This window comes from Heterocephalus glaber, unplaced genomic scaffold, assembly GCF_053883595.1.
Source record: "Heterocephalus glaber isolate CG9 unplaced genomic scaffold, H.glaber_assembly_v1.0 deba00001730, whole genome shotgun sequence".
NCBI classification, from domain to species: Eukaryota; Metazoa; Chordata; class Mammalia; order Rodentia; family Bathyergidae; genus Heterocephalus; species Heterocephalus glaber.
Genome location: NW_028258441.1, coordinates 1,176,257 through 1,193,944, shown reverse-complemented (window position 1 = coordinate 1,193,944; position 17,688 = coordinate 1,176,257). Strand labels below are relative to the sequence as shown.

General features: G+C 35.9%; 1 protein-coding gene across 3 annotated transcripts in view; it reads left to right on the top strand.

Annotated features, from left to right (window-relative positions):
* Dock11 (dedicator of cytokinesis 11) overlaps positions 1-17,334 on the top strand; it is a 178,243-nt gene extending 160,909 nt beyond the window's left edge. For 2 of the 3 annotated variants that reach the window (XM_004872144.4, XM_013068283.3), the window contains 7 exons: positions 4,702-4,815; positions 5,345-5,491; positions 9,995-10,205; positions 10,575-10,765; positions 11,300-11,400; positions 12,657-12,795; positions 16,868-17,334. In XM_004872144.4, the coding sequence (XP_004872201.1) occupies positions 4,702-4,815; positions 5,345-5,491; positions 9,995-10,205; positions 10,575-10,765; positions 11,300-11,400; positions 12,657-12,795; positions 16,868-16,987 (1,023 nt within the window). In that variant the 3' untranslated portion in view covers positions 16,988-17,334. Of the gene's footprint in view, positions 1-4,701; positions 4,816-5,344; positions 5,492-9,994; positions 10,206-10,574; positions 10,766-11,299; positions 11,401-12,656; positions 12,796-16,693; positions 16,712-16,867 lie in introns of all 3 variants that reach the window. The other variant, XM_087199882.1, reaches the window with a different exon arrangement.
* The last annotated feature ends 354 nt before the right edge of the window (positions 17,335-17,688 follow it).

Genomic DNA, 17,688 nt, shown 5'->3' with positions numbered 1-17,688 from the left:
AAGCGCAAGGACCCGAGTTTGATCCCCAGTACCAAATAATAATAATAATAACAATGAGATACTAGTAGTAGTCCTGCTGTGAGGAGGGTTTTTTTTCACCTGGCCTGCCAGATAAACTTTTAATAATTAACAGTTAATAATAAAGAATAGAGTGCCGGGGATTTAGCTCAGTGGTGCCACTGCCTGCCTCGCAAGCTCAAGGTCCCAAGTTTGATCCCCGGTACCAAAAATACAGTAATAATAGTAATAATAATTAATAATAATAATAAAGAATAGAAGTATAAGCTGGTTGTGGTCCTGCATGCCTGTAATCCCAGAATGTTGGGAGGCTGAGGCAGGAGGATCACAAGTTAATGCCTAGTCTGGGCAATTTAGTGACTTAGATCCTATCTCAAAATAAAAGATAAATTTAAAAGGCTGAGGATGTAGCTCAAACTGAACATCTCGGTTTTAATTCTTATTTTATATTCAAGTTTCTGTGTCCCTTTTATAATTTATCACCATTTTTGCTGCTTCTGTGCTGGAAAAGGTGTGACTTGGAATTCAAGCCACTTAAAGAAGAGATATCAATTCTTAAAAATAGCAGCTAGTCTTTTATTGTTGAAGAATTTTCTAAGAGTGAATACATATGCATTTTATATCATCTGGGCGGTGTTCTAATCTCTGCCCCCAATTGGTCTTGATCGAACTCACGTTTTCTTCTCAAGTCCTAGGTCTTCCTCTTTTTGCCATACTCTTTTTTGTGTGTGTGGTTGTTTTTGTTTTGCATTGTTTAGTGGTACTGGGGATGGAACCCAGGGCCTTTTCACTGAACTACATCCTCAGCTTTTTTTTATTTTTTATTTTGAAACAGAGTCTTACTAAATTGCCCAGGCTGGGCTTGAACTTGTCCTCCTGCTTCAGCCTGCCAGACTTTTGGGATTATAGACATGTGCTGCCACGCCCAGATTCTTTGCTATACTGTTGATGTATATGGAGCAGGCTTGAAAATCATAGTGGAGCTCAAGATTATATTAATAAATTAGAATTAAATAATTAACTATAAACTATACAGATTACCAAGAACAGCCTATGAGACAAAACAAGATTTGCCATTACTTCTATAAAAGCATTACATTCTAAGAACCTTTGTAAGAGTTTCAAAATAATGGCCCAATTTGCTGATTCTTAAGATGAAGATGAGGCTATAAGAAATCCAAGAAGCATTTTGCTATACAACCATTTAGTAGAAAACAAAGAATAATATATCTCCTTGATACATTAAAGGAAATTATATTCTCTATAGGAAAACAAATCCTTATCTTTTTGGGTGTTTGTTTTTTGCAATACTGGGGATTGAACTCAGGGCCTTAACATTGAGCTACATCCTCAGCCCTTTTTTAGTTTTTTTTTATTTTGAGACAGGGTCTTGCCATGCTACCCAGCCTGATTTTGAACTTCCAATCCTCCTGCTTTAGCCTTCCAGACTGCTGGGATTGCAGCCACACCCTACCATGCCTGGCTCTAATCCTTTTTTTTCTTTTGTAATGATGCAAGAGTGTGTAGATCCCCTGGCATTCTGCATGAGATGAAGTAATTCTTTCCAAGATCCTGATGTACGTATTATTTTTCAGTGTATCTCTATAGAATGGGCAAAAAAGTATCAGATAAGGGCCAAAGTCAGCAACATTTGCTTGAAATTATGCTCCACTGTAGGAGATAATGTAGAAAAATGTTTAGCGAAAGAATCTTCTGTTTTTCTTTGTATTTATTTGTTTCTTTTTTTGAGACAAGGTCTTACTTTGTAGTCCAGGATGACTTGGAACTCACTATGTAGCTCACACTTACCTCAAACTCATGATCCTTCTGCCTCAGCTTCCTGAGTGCTGGTATTTATTATAAGTGTACACCACCACATCTGGCAAAATTCTGTGATTCTTGCTTTGCTTTGTTTTTCTTAGTGGTGCTGGGGATCATACCCAGAGCCTTGGGCATGCTAGACACATGTTCTACCACTGAGCTACAACCCCAACCCCTCTTTTTCTTAATTTAAATGAAATTCATATGATATACAATTAATACAAAATGTGCAGGGCAGTGACATTTAACACATTTGTGATCGGACTATAATTCATATGTCTTGCTGCTGGGCAGCTCTGATTTGAATTCGATCCTTCCTACTGGCTTGAACCACAGCATGCATGACTGTCCCATCTGGCCACTTGTACCACTTCTCAGGGGGTCTTTGATTACAATAATGCAAAGAAAGGCATTGATTTAGCAGACCAGATGTCGTCATAGTATAATTTCTTAAGAAAGAAACATTAAAATGCTATAAAAAATTGTAATGCGACTAATTCGTTATAGATCTAATGCATATTATATATATCACCAATGGGGAGCTTATAAGAGTTCCATGCTAAAATTTAGAGAATTAATTATTGATAAACCATTCACAGATATAAATAAATTTTTTAATTTAATGAAATTTTTTTTATTATTGTGATAACTTATTAATTAGTATGAACAGTATTAATATCTATATTTGATCAGTAATTATTCAGAGTCAAGCAACTAACTAGATTCAGTTCACTTATAGACTTTTTATTAGTTTTATTAGTAAAAAGACCAATAAAAATGATTTGATCTTTTTGTACCATGAATGGTACACTGCCTGATAGGATAGTCATGCTTGTACCACTGGTGGTTCAAGCCAGTGGGAACATGTCTACAGTGTGTTGTACCTACCATCTCTAGTTTCTAGGCTTTTTGCACCCCATAAAGACACCCGATAAGGGCTGTGGATGTAGCTCAGTGGTAGAGCACTTGCCTAGCATGCATGAGGCCCTGGGTTCCATCCCTAGCACTACAAAAATACAAAAACTTCTTTTAAGTCATCACTCCCCACTCCACTAGCATTCTTCAGTAACCACTAATCTGCTTTCTTTCCCAATGGACTTACCTATTCTAGAGATACATGACCTTTAAATCCGATTGCTTTCATCTAGCATAACACTTAAAGGTTCAACCAAGTTGTAGCATATATCAGAACTTCATTCCTTTCATGGCTGAATAATATTCCACTGTATGGATATACAGCAATTTGTTTATTCACGCATCCATTGATAGATATACCTTTCTGGCTGTTATAAATAATGCCATTGTAAACATTCATGTACAAGTTTCTTTGTAGACATATATTTTCACTTCTTTTGGAAACATACCTGGGATTTGAATTTCTGGGTCATATTGTAATTCTGTGATTAATTTTTTGAGAAATCATCAAACTTTTTCAGAGGCTACACATTTTACATTATTATCATTAATGTAATTGGGCTTCTGTTTATGAATATCGTTACCAACATTTGTTGTTTTGTGTTTTGTTTTGCTTTGCTTTTTAAAGCCATCCTAGTGAGTGGGAAGCAGTACCTCACTGGGATTTTGATTTGTATTTCCTTAATGACCAATGATGTTGAACAAGTTTTCATGCTTCCTTTTAGCCATTTTTTCTTGAGGCAGGGTCTCACTATATAGTTCAGGCTGGCCTTGAACTCTCTGTGTAGCCCAAGCTAGCCTCAAACTCATGGCAATCCTCTTGCCTCAGCTTCCTGAGTGCTGGGATTTATAGGCATGTGTCAGTGCGCTTGGCTTCTTTTGGCCATTTGTATGTCTTCTTTAAAGAAATGTCTGTTTGTGTCCTTTGCTCATTTTAAAAATCAGGGTGTTTGTCTTTTTGTTGTTGAGTTCTAAGATGTTTTTAATATATTCTGGATAGTAGGCCCTTATCAGATTGTGATATGAAAATATTTTCCTCTGTTCTAAGTGTTGTCTTTTCACATTCTTAATACTATAATTCTCTTTGTACATTGTGCCTCTCTTTCCGGTGTATGCAGAAGAATATATTCTTGGGAAATATCTGAACTTATATGGGAGCAGTCCTCACTAAGGCTTTCACTACTACTTAGTTTTGTTATTCTTCTTGATGCTGGGGATAGACCCCAGAACTTTGTGTATGCCAGACACACGTTCTGTCCCTGACCTACATCCACACAGCACCTTACTTATTTTTGTATCAGCATTTTATTTTCCTTACCAAAAGCTTTTTCACGGATTGTTTATTGTCATCTCTCTACCTGACGGTTCAAGCAAAGCATTTTGCTATTCTTTCAATTACAATAATTCAGATATAGAAAATATTTGCATATCAGAATCTGCTAAGGGCTTAGTATCCAGAATATACACACAAACTCTTAAAACTCAACGACAAAAAGACAAACACCTCAGTTTTTAAAATGAACGAAGGACATGAACAGACATTTCTTCAAAGGAGTCATACAAATGGCCAAAAGGAAACATGAAAAGATGTTCGACATCACTGGTCATTAAGTAATACAGTGTTGTTTCTTTTTTGTGGTGTTGCAGATCAAACCCAGATAATACAATATTTTATAAATATAAATTTTCACTGGAATGTGAATAAAATGAAACATGATATTAAGACTTAAATTCACTGTTACTTTGCAATTTTAAGTTCTACCCTTAGATCTCAAGTTGTTGACCACTTTTGTCTAATTATTGCAGTGGAGGAAGAAGATGTGAATGGCACTACCAAAACAATTTTAAAAAGAAACTTTGGTGCTTTTTATTCTTGTATATTCATCTTGGAGGTATTTTAGTGAGTCAGCAAAAGACAAAGCCAATTTGTCTACTCTCATTTTTCAGAAACTTACTCAAGTTTATAGAACTCTTCATGGAGCTTACACAAAAATTTTGGAGGTTATGCACACCAAAAAAAGACTTTTGGGTACTTTCTTCAGAGTTGCCTTTTATGGCCAAGTAAGTATGTTTTGGTTAGTAGAATTGTGTGTATTTTTTGACATTCACCTTTGGCTCATTAGAGTATTGTAGCAATAGTTACTGGTTCTAAGATTCTATACAGGATAGAGTACCTGTCGCAGTAGTAGGGAACTTCTTTCCTAATTGTAAAGTATACTTTAATTCTCGTATGTAAAACATTAGGTCAAAGTACATGTATAGTTTGGATTTTTCCCTTTTTCATTTTCTGTTAAGCTTCTTAAAGTATATGTTAAATTACTAGTACTTAATACTTTCAAGTAGAAAACAGGTTCATATACAGGGAAGGATATATATCTAATATAGAAATTGTCTTCAGGCCAATAATATGTTTATATAATTGTGAATTTGAAAATTTTCATTTATTTGAGGTTTAAGGATAAATATATGCATATGGATTTTAGTAATATTATTTAAAATGTATCTCAAATATATTGTTACTAGTTATTCAGTGGGTTTTCTTTAAATACTTTGTTCATATTCTTTATTATTTTGTTTAACTTTATAATAGTCTTTTTTTGAAGAAGAGGATGGAAAGGAGTATATCTATAAAGAGCCAAAGCTCACTGGCCTCTCAGAGATTTCCTTGAGACTTGTTAAACTGTATGGTGAAAAATTTGGTACAGAAAATGTCAAGATCATTCAGGATTCAGACAAGGTAACCTATGCCCTGCATTTTGAACCCATTATTTGTTCATTGCACTCTTGGTGCATTGCTCCTGACATTTTTCATTTCTCATTGGTGGAGAAGCGTGGAAATACAGCCTTCCAGATAGGGAAAGAAAAGGAAGGGGCTTTAGAACAAGAGAGCAGATTTCAAATTTGCATTTTCTGCTTTTCTGCTGCTTATTAGATGTATGACCATGGAGAGGTTGCTTAACTCTCTTTGTTTCATTTTGCTCAGTAAAATGGAGATGTTAATAGGTGTTCTGAGTCTATCGGTCAGCTTACTTGTTGCTGGAAAAAATACCCAACACCCACATCTTAAAGGAGGAGAGTTTTATTTTGGCTCACAGTTCAGAAGATTCAGTTCATGGTCAGCAGCCTCCAGGAATATCATGTTGGAAGCGTGTGGCAGAGCAAGGCTGCTTAGTTCGTGATGGTTGGAAAGCAGAGCAGGGAAACACCTCCAAAAACGAAGGAGCCAGAAACCAGATATAGCACCCAAGATCACACCTCCATGACCTGACACCCCCAGATACAAAAAGTGTCGTCTGCCAGTCCCCTGGGCAGCTCCTAAGCCAGTCAGACTTACATAATCAAGCTTACCCAGCTCACTGAGCAACATGCTGTTTTTTAATTACAAAGTTGCTTTTAATACTTCTGGATGTGCCCCACAGGTATAAAAACACTAGGAAAAGGTTACCCCTCACCCTCAGAAGTGGCCCAGGGGCAGGAAGCACAAAAGGGACCCATGAACACTCAGATAAAAGGAAATGGCTTCAGGACTGAGACCTGTGAGCACTACTGGAGGGAATGAGAGCATGGTGGGACTGGATTCAGGCATCCAGGTGAAGGGCAACACATTGGACATGCAGCCATGAAGCGAGTTGGGTTCCTCCTTTATCTCATTTGTCTTTTTCTGCTTCTACTGCATCATCTCTGAGTCCCTCTGCTTGCAGGTGGCAGCAGAAGTTCTGTCATCGTGGCACTTTCCTTTAACCAAGTCACTCTGTTTTTTTATATTGTACCTTTACCTGGTGAGCTCACACTGGTTACCACTGGTCACGGTAATGGCAGTGGCTCTGGCCTGCCTCCCATTGCGTCCTTTCTTTCTGTCTGATATTTGCAACATGCTTCCCTCCTCACACCCCTGGCCCTCCCCTGGGAAGTGAACCCAAGGCTACATCCCCAGCCCTTTTTTATTTTTTATTTTGAGACAAGATCTCTGAATCACTAAGTTGCTTAGGCTGGACAGGAACTTGTCATCTTCCTGTCCCAGCCTCCCAGAGTGCTGGAATTACAGGCATGTGCCATCAGGCCCAGCTGCAGCATGCATTTTTTGGCCAAAAATGCTGATGACAGCCAGCTGAACTCCAGGCATTGCTGTATGCCATATTTCAATCATTTCCCATAGATATTACACATCATTAACAGTTCTGTATTTAAAATAGCCTTCTGTGTCTGTGGGGTCTACATCTGTAGACTCAGCCAACCATGGATTGGAAATATTCAGAAAAAATTTACATCTGTACTAAACATGAGCAGACTCTTGTTGCTTAACACTATTCCTAAATAATATAAATTTTATGTAGCATTTACATTGTATTATCTGTAAGTAATCTAGAGATGAGTTAAAGTACATGAGAGGATGTACATAAGTTATGTGCAAATACACCATTTTATATAAGGGACTTGATAGTTTCCTTATGTGCAAAAGCAAAATTAAAAACTCTTTTACCTTGCCAAAGAACAGAATCTGCTTAAGGGCACAGGTAATTTGAAGAGGACCTTGGCATTATCTTCCAATATTTTAAATGGTTGTTTCCATAAACTGAACAATTTTGCCCTTAAAGATTTTAATCTTAGCCAGGTGTAGTAGCTATAATATAATATAACACCTATAATCCCTGCGCTCCCAAGTTTGAGCCCACTGTGGGCAATTTAACAACTTAGAGACTCTGTCTCAAAATTAAAAAAAAGAAAAACATCTAGGGAAGTAGCTCAGACCCTGGGTTCAGTCCCCAGTACAAAAAAATTCGTCTTGTGGATGTATAGACATAGGGATAGATGTTCAATGCTGGAAAATTTGTATAACAAACCTGGAAGCAATCTAAATGTCTATATGGCTAAATGAATGGTACTATTACCCATATAATGAGTATTGCCACCAAGCATTTAAAAGAATGAAAGATTTATAAGTGTCACAATGAAACTAATATGTGATTGAAGGAAAAAAGGGCAAGATGCAAGACTATGGATAGTATGGTACATTCATGTAAAGCCTGGATATTCGCATATATTTACATATATAAACTTTAGAAATTTCTGAAACCATACATACAAAATCATGTATGAGTCTATAGGACTAGAACTAGAGTCTTGCCTAGGAAGAAGTTTTTGCTATTCATGTACATCTTGTATACTATTTGAATATGAAATATGTACAGATATTCATTTCATACTGGTAGCAGTTCCTAATTTTAAAGATGCATAAATACATATATATGTATTTATTATACATTTATTGTATATATTTTAAGTTTTTAAGGTTAGAAATCAAACTTTTTTTGGTGGTAGTGTTGGATCTTTCATATACTAGGCAAGTACTCTACCCTTGAGCTACATCTCCAGCCACTTGACCTCTGTTTTATTCCACTTTTATGTTTTGTCTTAATCTTAATCTTATAACTCTGGAGAATTGTGTCTTTTTATTTTATTCCATTTTATGGCACTGCGTTGCATTGCTTTACTAGAGATTGAATCCAGGGCTTTTGACCTATATAACATCCCCGGCCCTTTTATTTTTTTTATTTTTTATTTTTTATTTTGAGACAGAGTATCACTCAATTGTCCAGGCTGGGCTGCAATCCTCCTGCCTCACCATCGCAGAGTGCTGTGATTTAGGAGTATACCACCACACCTGGGTGAAACTCTAGCTTTTTAATGGGAAGTAAAAGAAGATTAATGTTTCTGGAAATAGGCAAACCATAGAATGAGTATAAAGAAATTTTAGAATCCTGAGAAATTTACTATCCCTCCATTCATCCTCTTGCATATGTAGAGGGAAAAAAGATACAGAGACTGCTTCTTGGGAGGTTTTTGTTGTTTTGTTTCTTTTTCTTTTCTTTTTTCACTTTTTTCCATTGAAAAGGCTGACTGTCATAAATTGCAAGAATATTGACCAAGTCACCAGTACCCAAGGCACAAAGCAAATGGTAGAGGGCACTGAAAGAGGATCCTGGACATTGTGTGGAGTTCATGGAAATATGCTAGAGGGAGGGTGGGAGAGTCCACAGATGAAGCTCTGACAGGTAGAGTGCTGCTAGGTCTGTCCAGCAGCATAGCTTCTTAGCCTGGAATTTACACCGTTCCTGAATGGTCCAAAACCACAGTGAGACTTTTGTTTTGTTTTGTTTTGTTTTGTTTTGTTTTGTTTTGTTTTTATGGTGCCAGTGATGGATCCCAGGACCTTGAACATACCAGGCAAGTGCTTTACCACTGAACTAGATTACCTTTTATGTCTCTGAAATCAAATCAGTGTATTTTCTTACAGTCCCTTTCCTCCACAAGATAGGATTAAAATAATGCAGTTAGGAGTACCCACTCTTATGATGTCAAAAACTGCTTGTGGATAGCCAAACTGGTAAACTTTTCTGTAGGATAATTAGGTAATACATATCAAAATCCTTAAAACCGTGTAAATCTCTTCACTATATAATTTTTCTTTTAGGAATTTATCCCAAGGAAAACAGTCAAAAAATGAAGTTTTACATTTAAGGATATTCATTGAAATGTTACTTGCAATAGAAAAATGTTCGAAACCCACCTAAGTGTCTCTTAATAAGGAAATGGTCGAGTAAATCATGTGTATCTGCAGAGCCAGTGAAAGTCACATCAGTGACTCTGATATAGAATTATAACTATACTTTTTATTGAGGTGGGGTTCACATAATGTATTTCATATATTTTTGAGAAATCAGGTGATAAATATGTTCAGTAGGATCTTAGTTTTCTAGATATACAGATATATATTTAACACATATTTACATATTATATGTTTAATATAAATATACTTTTTATATTTATTATACATAAATATATTTATATATAAAAAATTGAAGGAAATATGTGAAATGTGAATAGTGGTCATTGATTGGTAGTAGAATTACAGTAACTTTTATTTCGCTCCTATATTTGTGAAATCTCCCAGTAGGTTTCTGTAACTTCTGTATAATCATAAAGAAATGATCATTTTAAAAAGAACAGACAGGGCCAGGGATTTAGCTCAGTGGTGCTGCCACTTGCCTTGCAAGCGCAAGGTCCTGAGTTTGATCCTTGATTAAAAAAAAAAAACAGACCTTCTGCGGGTATGTATTCAATTGGAAGCATAATCATAATGGCAGTGTTTCTCAGGTAGTCTCAAAGCAGTTATTCACCTGTATTTCCTTTACCCTTCCATTTGAATTTTTTAAATTTAAAAACCTTTCTTATCTTATAGGTAAATGCCAAAGAGCTTGATCCAAAATATGCTCATATCCAAGTCACTTATGTGAAGCCCTACTTTGATGACAAAGAACTCATGGAAAGAAAGACTGAGTTTGAAAGAAATCACAATATCAACAGATTTGTTTTTGAGGCACCTTATACTTTATCAGGCAAGAAGCAAGGCTGTGTAGAAGAACAGTGTAAACGCCGTACAATCTTGATGAGTAAGTAGGACTCTTCATATTAACTTATTTGTCTTGTTCCTCTTTGATACACAGAAGTGCCAGCTCGCCAGCAGGAATACATAACTGAAAATTTAATCATTTGTTGTTTTATTGTTCAGTTGCAAGTTTTCACAAACATGTCCTTGTGATAAACCATCATTTTCCCATATGTCATTCATGATCTTTAGAGGTGTCTCATAAAGAGAATTGACTCTTCAGTCCTGAAACGGTAGGTTATTATATGATACCCTAAGGCCTCTTACAGAGAAAAGTTGGAGAGATTTAAACACAATGGATTTTTTTTCTTGAATTCAACTGTTTGAACAAATGGTTTTCTAAAGATAGTAAATCACTCTTAACATTTAATAGCTTCAAACTCATTTCCCTACGTAAAGAAGAGGATTCCTATAAACTATGAACAGCAGATTAATTTAAAACCAATTGATGTTGCTACTGATGAAATAAAAGACAAAACCGCAGAACTGCAAAAGCTGTGCTCCTCTGCGGATGTGGACATGATTCAGCTCCAACTGAAGTTGCAAGGCTGCGTTTCTGCGCAGGTATGTTGGCTCCCCAACATATATTAGTGTTTCTTCATGTTTCTCTTGCTTTCATACAGGCGCAGAGCAAGCAGTAATTGTAACTAGGAGTTGTGTTCTCACCAAGTGCAAAAACATGTGCATTAATTTTTGTTAATTTAACAAAGGAATTATGTTTAATTTCTGTATATTTTGTATTATATAGAGGACTTTAACTTAAATCCCTGTAACTAGCAAAACCTTATCTTTACATATCAGAAATAAATTAACTAATTTATTAGTGTATCGTTGTTCCAGGTCATTGCTTTAGTTAATGATTTCTCACATAAAATTGTAAGCATAAGAAGCATATTAATCAGATATGAATTTCATATATATTTGAGGGTTTATGTTTTGGTGCTGGGGATCAAACCCAGGTTCTTAGTGTGATACACAAATGCTCTACCACTGAGCCGTATCCCCAGCCCTTGGAGTTTTTAATAAAAAAGAGAAATATAAAAACTTCCTTTGACTGCATACTGACAACTCTCTCATTGTTATCGTTTTGTAATTTAGGTCAATGCTGGCCCATTAGCATATGCACGGGCTTTCTTAAATGATAGTCAAGCCAGCAAGTATCCACCTAAGAAAGTGAATGAGTTGAAAGACATGTTTAGGTAAGTGATTTTTAGTTTTCAGATTAGATCTCTATTCTTCTCCTTCATTTTCTTCTAAATACAACAAAAAATTATTCACCCAATAATAAGCCTCAAAAAAAGAATTTGTGCTCTTTTAAAATGTCTAAGGGGCCTCTGAATGGTACTTTAAGTATAAAGAAAAGCATGACCTTTTTTCATGCTTCAGGGTATTAACAATGCTCCAGTGACCCAAGAGATTAAATATCCCAGTTTATTTATTGCTTTGGATATTTTAAGTGACACAAAAACAAGCCTGCTGCATTCTTTATGTGATTTCCTCCTTTGCTCGACTGACCTCGTGTTATAGCATTTCAGACCATCTAGGGCATGAGTAAAGTGGGATTGGAAAGTGCATAGACTTGGTACTGTCCTGTGTCCTTGCTTCCCCTTGGGTTCTGCCAGTCTAGGGGTGCAGTATATTGTCTTCAGTGATCAGCCCTGTAAGATAAGGCATGTCTGAATGGGCTTACATTAGCAAACAATCTGTTTAATATATAAAAGGAGTTTATATTCAGAACAAGACAAACAGTTGAGTAAGATGATAACCTATCCATTCATTTGTTCCCGACTTAGGTCATTTGCTTTTCCTGTCTGTGAGTTATGAGCTACTTCAAGTTGCAAAATAATCAGTAGTCATTCATTCACCAATATTTATGAATAATACATGCCCGACATTCTACTAGTTGCTATGACAGGGATTTATTAAACATATGAAATACCTTGTCCCCTCAGATGTACACTTAAATTGTGGACATTAAGCATAAACACGTGAAATAATAGAAAAATATTTTTATGGTAGGTCCTCAACTCTGTGGACCCACTCTTGCCAGCCCCAGGAAGATACTTCACACCTCTAGCACCTGTCACTATACTGGTACATAGTAACTCCAAATAAACCCTTTGCGAATGAATGACTCATTGTACTCACAGGTACAAATTAATGTTAGCACAACTTTAACTGATAGTATACAAAGTACATAACTCAACAAGTGGGCTTCCTAGAGGGCATGTGTTTTGAGCCAGGTTTTGAAGGAGGTAAGAAATCAGAGGGCAAAGGTGAAAAAGTTAGGAAGAAGTATTTCAGGCTTAGGAAATGATATTAACAAGTGCAGTGAGAAAATATAGAATTCTAATCTTCATTCCAGGAAAGTCATGGTTAAAATGAGTTATCAAACTGTCAGTGAGGCTTCCTAAGAATAAATAATAGAATCTTTGTCTTTGATTTTCATCCGCAGGAAATTCATACAAGCATGCAGCATTGCACTTGAACTAAATGAGCGACTAATTAAAGAGGATCAAGTTGAGTACCACGAAGGGCTAAAGTCAAACTTCAGAGACATGGTGAAAGAACTGTCAGACATCATCCATGAGCAGGCAAGTATTAGGGTGATTGAAAATGAAAACATTATCTGGGGTCCCTAAAATATTATTTAGCAAAATACATTAGTTTGGAATTTGTTATCTTAAAATCACTCAGTCTGCATTTTAAAATTTGCTTGTTATCTTAAATCATTTAAGTGCTATAACACAAATGAAATTTAAAGCAGTTATCTAGAGCTGTTACTAAGACAATTATCATTAATACACCATTTTGTTCTTTGTGCTGCAATGACATTAGAAGCAAATAGCTGAGTTGATCTACTGTGAACATGGATAAGAGTCTCTCAAGAAGAGTCCTAAGGAAGTGAAATGGTTGGCTTAGTAGCAAAGTCCCCAAATGCCTATTCCTATCTTGCCTGTTAAAAAAAAAAAAACTAGATATTGTGGTTTAGGTGAAATCCTAAATGATCCAAAATTTGGGGTTTGTCTTCATACCCATACAGCCTACAAAACTATTTTTGTAAAACTTCTTAGCATTTTAATCTGTCACTAAGGGTTAGGGGCTATTACATCTTGCTTAGTAAAATACAGCCTGAAAAATAAAACTGAAGTCTTGATTATCACACACAAGCCCAATTGTGTCATCATTAAGTAGTTAGCACTTTTACATATTTACTGACCTTAAAGAACATCCAGGAGTAGTTTACCTCAATCCTTTATTTGGGTGCTGAAATTTGTTTACATCCACCTTATACATAGATTGTCACTTAGTTACTTTGACATCTTGAACATATTTGTAAACATTCCAGGAGAATGGTATAGTCCATCAGTGACTGTGCCTTTTGAGGTTACCATAAAGTCTCCTTCTTTTTCTCTCTAATGAAAATTTGCACTAAGTATTTGTTTCAGAAACAATTCAAACACTCACTTTCTAAGAAATTAAGTATTATTAAAAGAAACAAAGAAGCCAGGCACAGTGGTGCACACCCATAATCCCAGGTACTCAGAAGTAGGATGATAGCAAGTTTGAGGCCTTTCTGAGCAATGTAGTGAGCTGGGGATATAGCTTAGTAGTAGAGCTTAGCATGTGGGATCCCCTTTGGTTTTCATTCCTAGCCCCACCAAAAGGATATATATAACCCTTTAGAGAATATATTTTTTTGGTGTATGTGTGTGATGTTGGGGATCACACCCAGGACCTCACATATGTTAAGTATTCACTGTACCACTGAGCTACAGGCCCAGAGCCAGGAGAATATATTCTTAAAGCTGATCCTGAAAAGGAGAACCTCATTTGTCCTGGAATCTGCATTTCAGTGATGGATTGAAAGCAGTCACTGCCTGTTGGAGACTCTTTACACAAAGGGTGGGCTTACAAAGAGACCCACTGGGTAGCATCAAGGAACTGTAGTGCAGTGACAGGGAAAAGCAGATGAGAGACATTTGCAGGACAATAAAAGCTAGATGATTTTCAATCAAACTCACAGTCTCTAAATTTGTTTTGTATGCTTTTTCTTAGAATGAGCTGTGAAAAATTACATCACAGCCCAAAGTTGGAGTGATCAATCAGAAGCCTACTTTTCTACCACTATCTTCTCCTTAGTATGGAGAATTGGGGCCAGCCAGACTTTGATTATCCCATGTGCTTAATTAAGGGGACAAGCTACCCCAGTCTCCCACATGGCCAGTCTCCATGGGTGGGCGTCTTGTTGACCAATGAGCCTGGAATCAGTGTTCCGCATCTTCTTTGTTCCACCCTCACTTCTCCTGGCCTACTTAGGAATGAGTGTGTGCAGTGCCAAGGCCGCTCTTTCCTGGCCGGTCTTCAGAGGCCCTTTTCTCTCTCCTCCTCTAAGCAGCCAGATGACCAGGACTAAGAAGGCAGCACACTTTCCACTTCTTTTATTGTCTGTATCTCCAGTTGAGCCCATGAGCATAAGGAGGGTAGACCTCTGTTTAACATCCCTGTTCTGAAGTATATACTGTTATCAAATAGAGTATACGGTTTTTAAAAACTGGTTGATTTTTCTGTTCCTTGTAATGCATAAAAAAAATAAACCACAGAAACTCCTCCTTCACAAAAGATAGAAAAGAATTGCACTGGCTGTTTTAAGCCAGTGTATACTCTCTAACAATTATTTCATTTGTATGCAACTATATGACCTACTCTCAAACTCTAAATTATACAAATTGAAGGAAAATTATTCAATTTGCTTTTAGCACTATGGTCAAGATATTTTGAGTAGTCATTTTATAAAGCACCCCCCAAATCAGGGATTTTTCAAATTGGCTATCATCTTTCACACCTGTCTGTATATCACCTGTCTTATTCCCATAAGCCATGGCTATTTCTCTTAGTTGTAGAACATTTTCCTTTTTTGGGTTTTTGAGGCAGGTTCTTTCTATATATTCCAGGCTGGCCTTAAACTCACTATGTAGCCCAGGCTGGCTTTGAACTTGCAGCGATCCTCTTGCCTCAGCCTCCCCAGTGCTGGGATGACAGGCGTGCACCACCATGCCTGGTTGAGACCAATATTTTAGACCTTTGATACTATATATTGTTAGCTAATCTACGAAACTCTTACTTATTGGTTTATATTTACGCAAATTGTTGACTTTATAGTGATTTTTTTATAAATCAACTAATATTTCCCACCAAATCTTGAAAACGTGAAAAGAGCTTTTTAGTCACAGTCTGAGATTTGTAATAATGCTACAAAATAAGGCAAAGTGAATACATGTACTAAAATATGAAATACTCTGTTGAGCTCCATAAATGCCAACAACAACAACAAAAAAACAGGGCCTACATATTCCTCGGCCCTTTTCAATGCAGTCTGTTATAATATGCCAAAAGTATACAGTCCTTTTAAAAATTTCTTTAAGCTTTTGAGCTTTTTTTAAGTTCTTTTTTTAAAAAGAACTTACATTATCTTAAAACTATTAATTGTGAATTTCTTAATTAGATAGATTTGGTGGTGGCCATTATAGTGCCCAATCTGTCTTGTAATTTGTTCTCAGTGAAAAATACTCTAGTTACTTGTCTTATCTGACAAGCATGGATAGTTAATTAGTTATCTTAAACTTCTAGTATGCTTTCAGATTAGTGTCATGAATTAATAAGCCTTTTAGAAGAAATTTCTCAATTATAGGCTTTATTTAAACATTTTGATCTGCCAAAACAAGTAATCTAATTTAGTACTGCCATCACAGACCAATTTGAGGGCTTAACACTGAAGTTTCATAGCTAACTTGAAAACTGAATATTGAAAGCTTGAGACTAGGTCTCCAGGATTTAAAGAGATTTAAAGAAATATAATACGCATTTTATTCTTTTCCTCCAACTCATCTCAGCATAAGTTCTCTGTTACTTTGGCTTTTGATCTCACAAAATGGATAGTTTTTAAATTTTTATACTAATATGAATGCATATGTTTATATATTTAAGGAAATACATTTATATTTTATATTTATGAAGTTCTTCATTTCCAAGAAAAATCTTCTATACTGAGTAGCTTAAATAATCACAGTGTCTTTAAAAATGTGCACTTAGGACTTTTATCTTTATTTGCTATATGTCCAGGTCTCCAGGGAAGGAGGATAGGTATTTGCATGTTTAAAAAATCCCACAGGTGTTTCTGGGAACCACTGTGTTAGAAGATGATCCATAAACTCTAATCAAAACATACTGCACTTTGGGCCAGGGATTTAGCTCAGTGGTTTTGCCACCTGCTGTGCAAGCGCAAGGACCCGAGTTTGATCCCCAGTACAAAAAAAAAAAAAAAAAACTACTGCACTTTGAGAGCTCTTGTGGTGACCATCTGTTTAAAAAATTTTAAAGATTGTATTACCTCTTGTTTTTTATTGAATTTTGCATTTTACGATCTTTTGTTTTCCTTAATGAATAACCAGATCTTTTCTGCTTTTTTAATATGCTGCCTTTGTAATACAGCTTTGAAGACTTAAGTCGGTAATGTTATTCTTTGTTCTTTCTGTTTTCTGTCATCTTAAATAGCTCAGTGTCAGTGATAAATTGAACTATGCCTGTAATTTCATACACCTTCCCTTTTTTTTTGGCAGTAACTATTTTGCTCTGTGATAACCATGTGTATTTCTTTTGTTTTAGATATTGCAAGAAGATACAATGCATTCTCCCTGGATGAGCAACACATTACATGTATTTTGTGCAATTAGTGGTACATCAAGTGACAGAAGTTATGGTTCCCCAAGATACGCTGAAGTATGAGGAAATGTGGCTGTAAAGGATGATGAGACTGACCATTCTCAGGAATATTCAGAGATGTGCAAATGTTAAAATTTAAGATTTGGTATACATGGAGTGTTTGCTCCCGACACCAAAATTTTCATTCTTTCAAACAGGGTGCTTACGTATTTGTAAATATTTAAGCAATTTGAAAGTGCCTGGAAAATTGCACCACTGTGCTTGGTTTGTACTTTTTTAGGTAAATCTATATGCTGAAAAGTAGAGCTCAGAAATGTTAATTCAGTTTGCTTAATTATTGCTTAAAATAATAACAAGTACTATGTAAAATTGTATAATGGAACACAATAAAAGGTCAAGCTTATTTGTAATTAGAAGTGAAGGAAATAATACTTTGAACTTAGCATTTTCTTGACCAGTAGCTCAATTCATTATCATACTAATCCTTGCAGAAGAAGTTGATAAACATTTACATAAAATATGAATATTTCAAATTTGGAAGATAATTTGAATTCTTGCCTATTAGTAGTTAAGCCTAGGTTAAAAGAACCAAAAACATTTATTACAGGAAATTTTCAGAAGGAAAGGATTCACATAGAAATACTAAGCCTATTGTTCCTTGCAGTTTTGATCTACTGGTGCTAGGTATTCTGTTAGTCTGTCTCCCACTTACAAGGTGAAGGGTTTGTATGGGGCACAGGTTTTACTAGCAGCTGACATTTGTT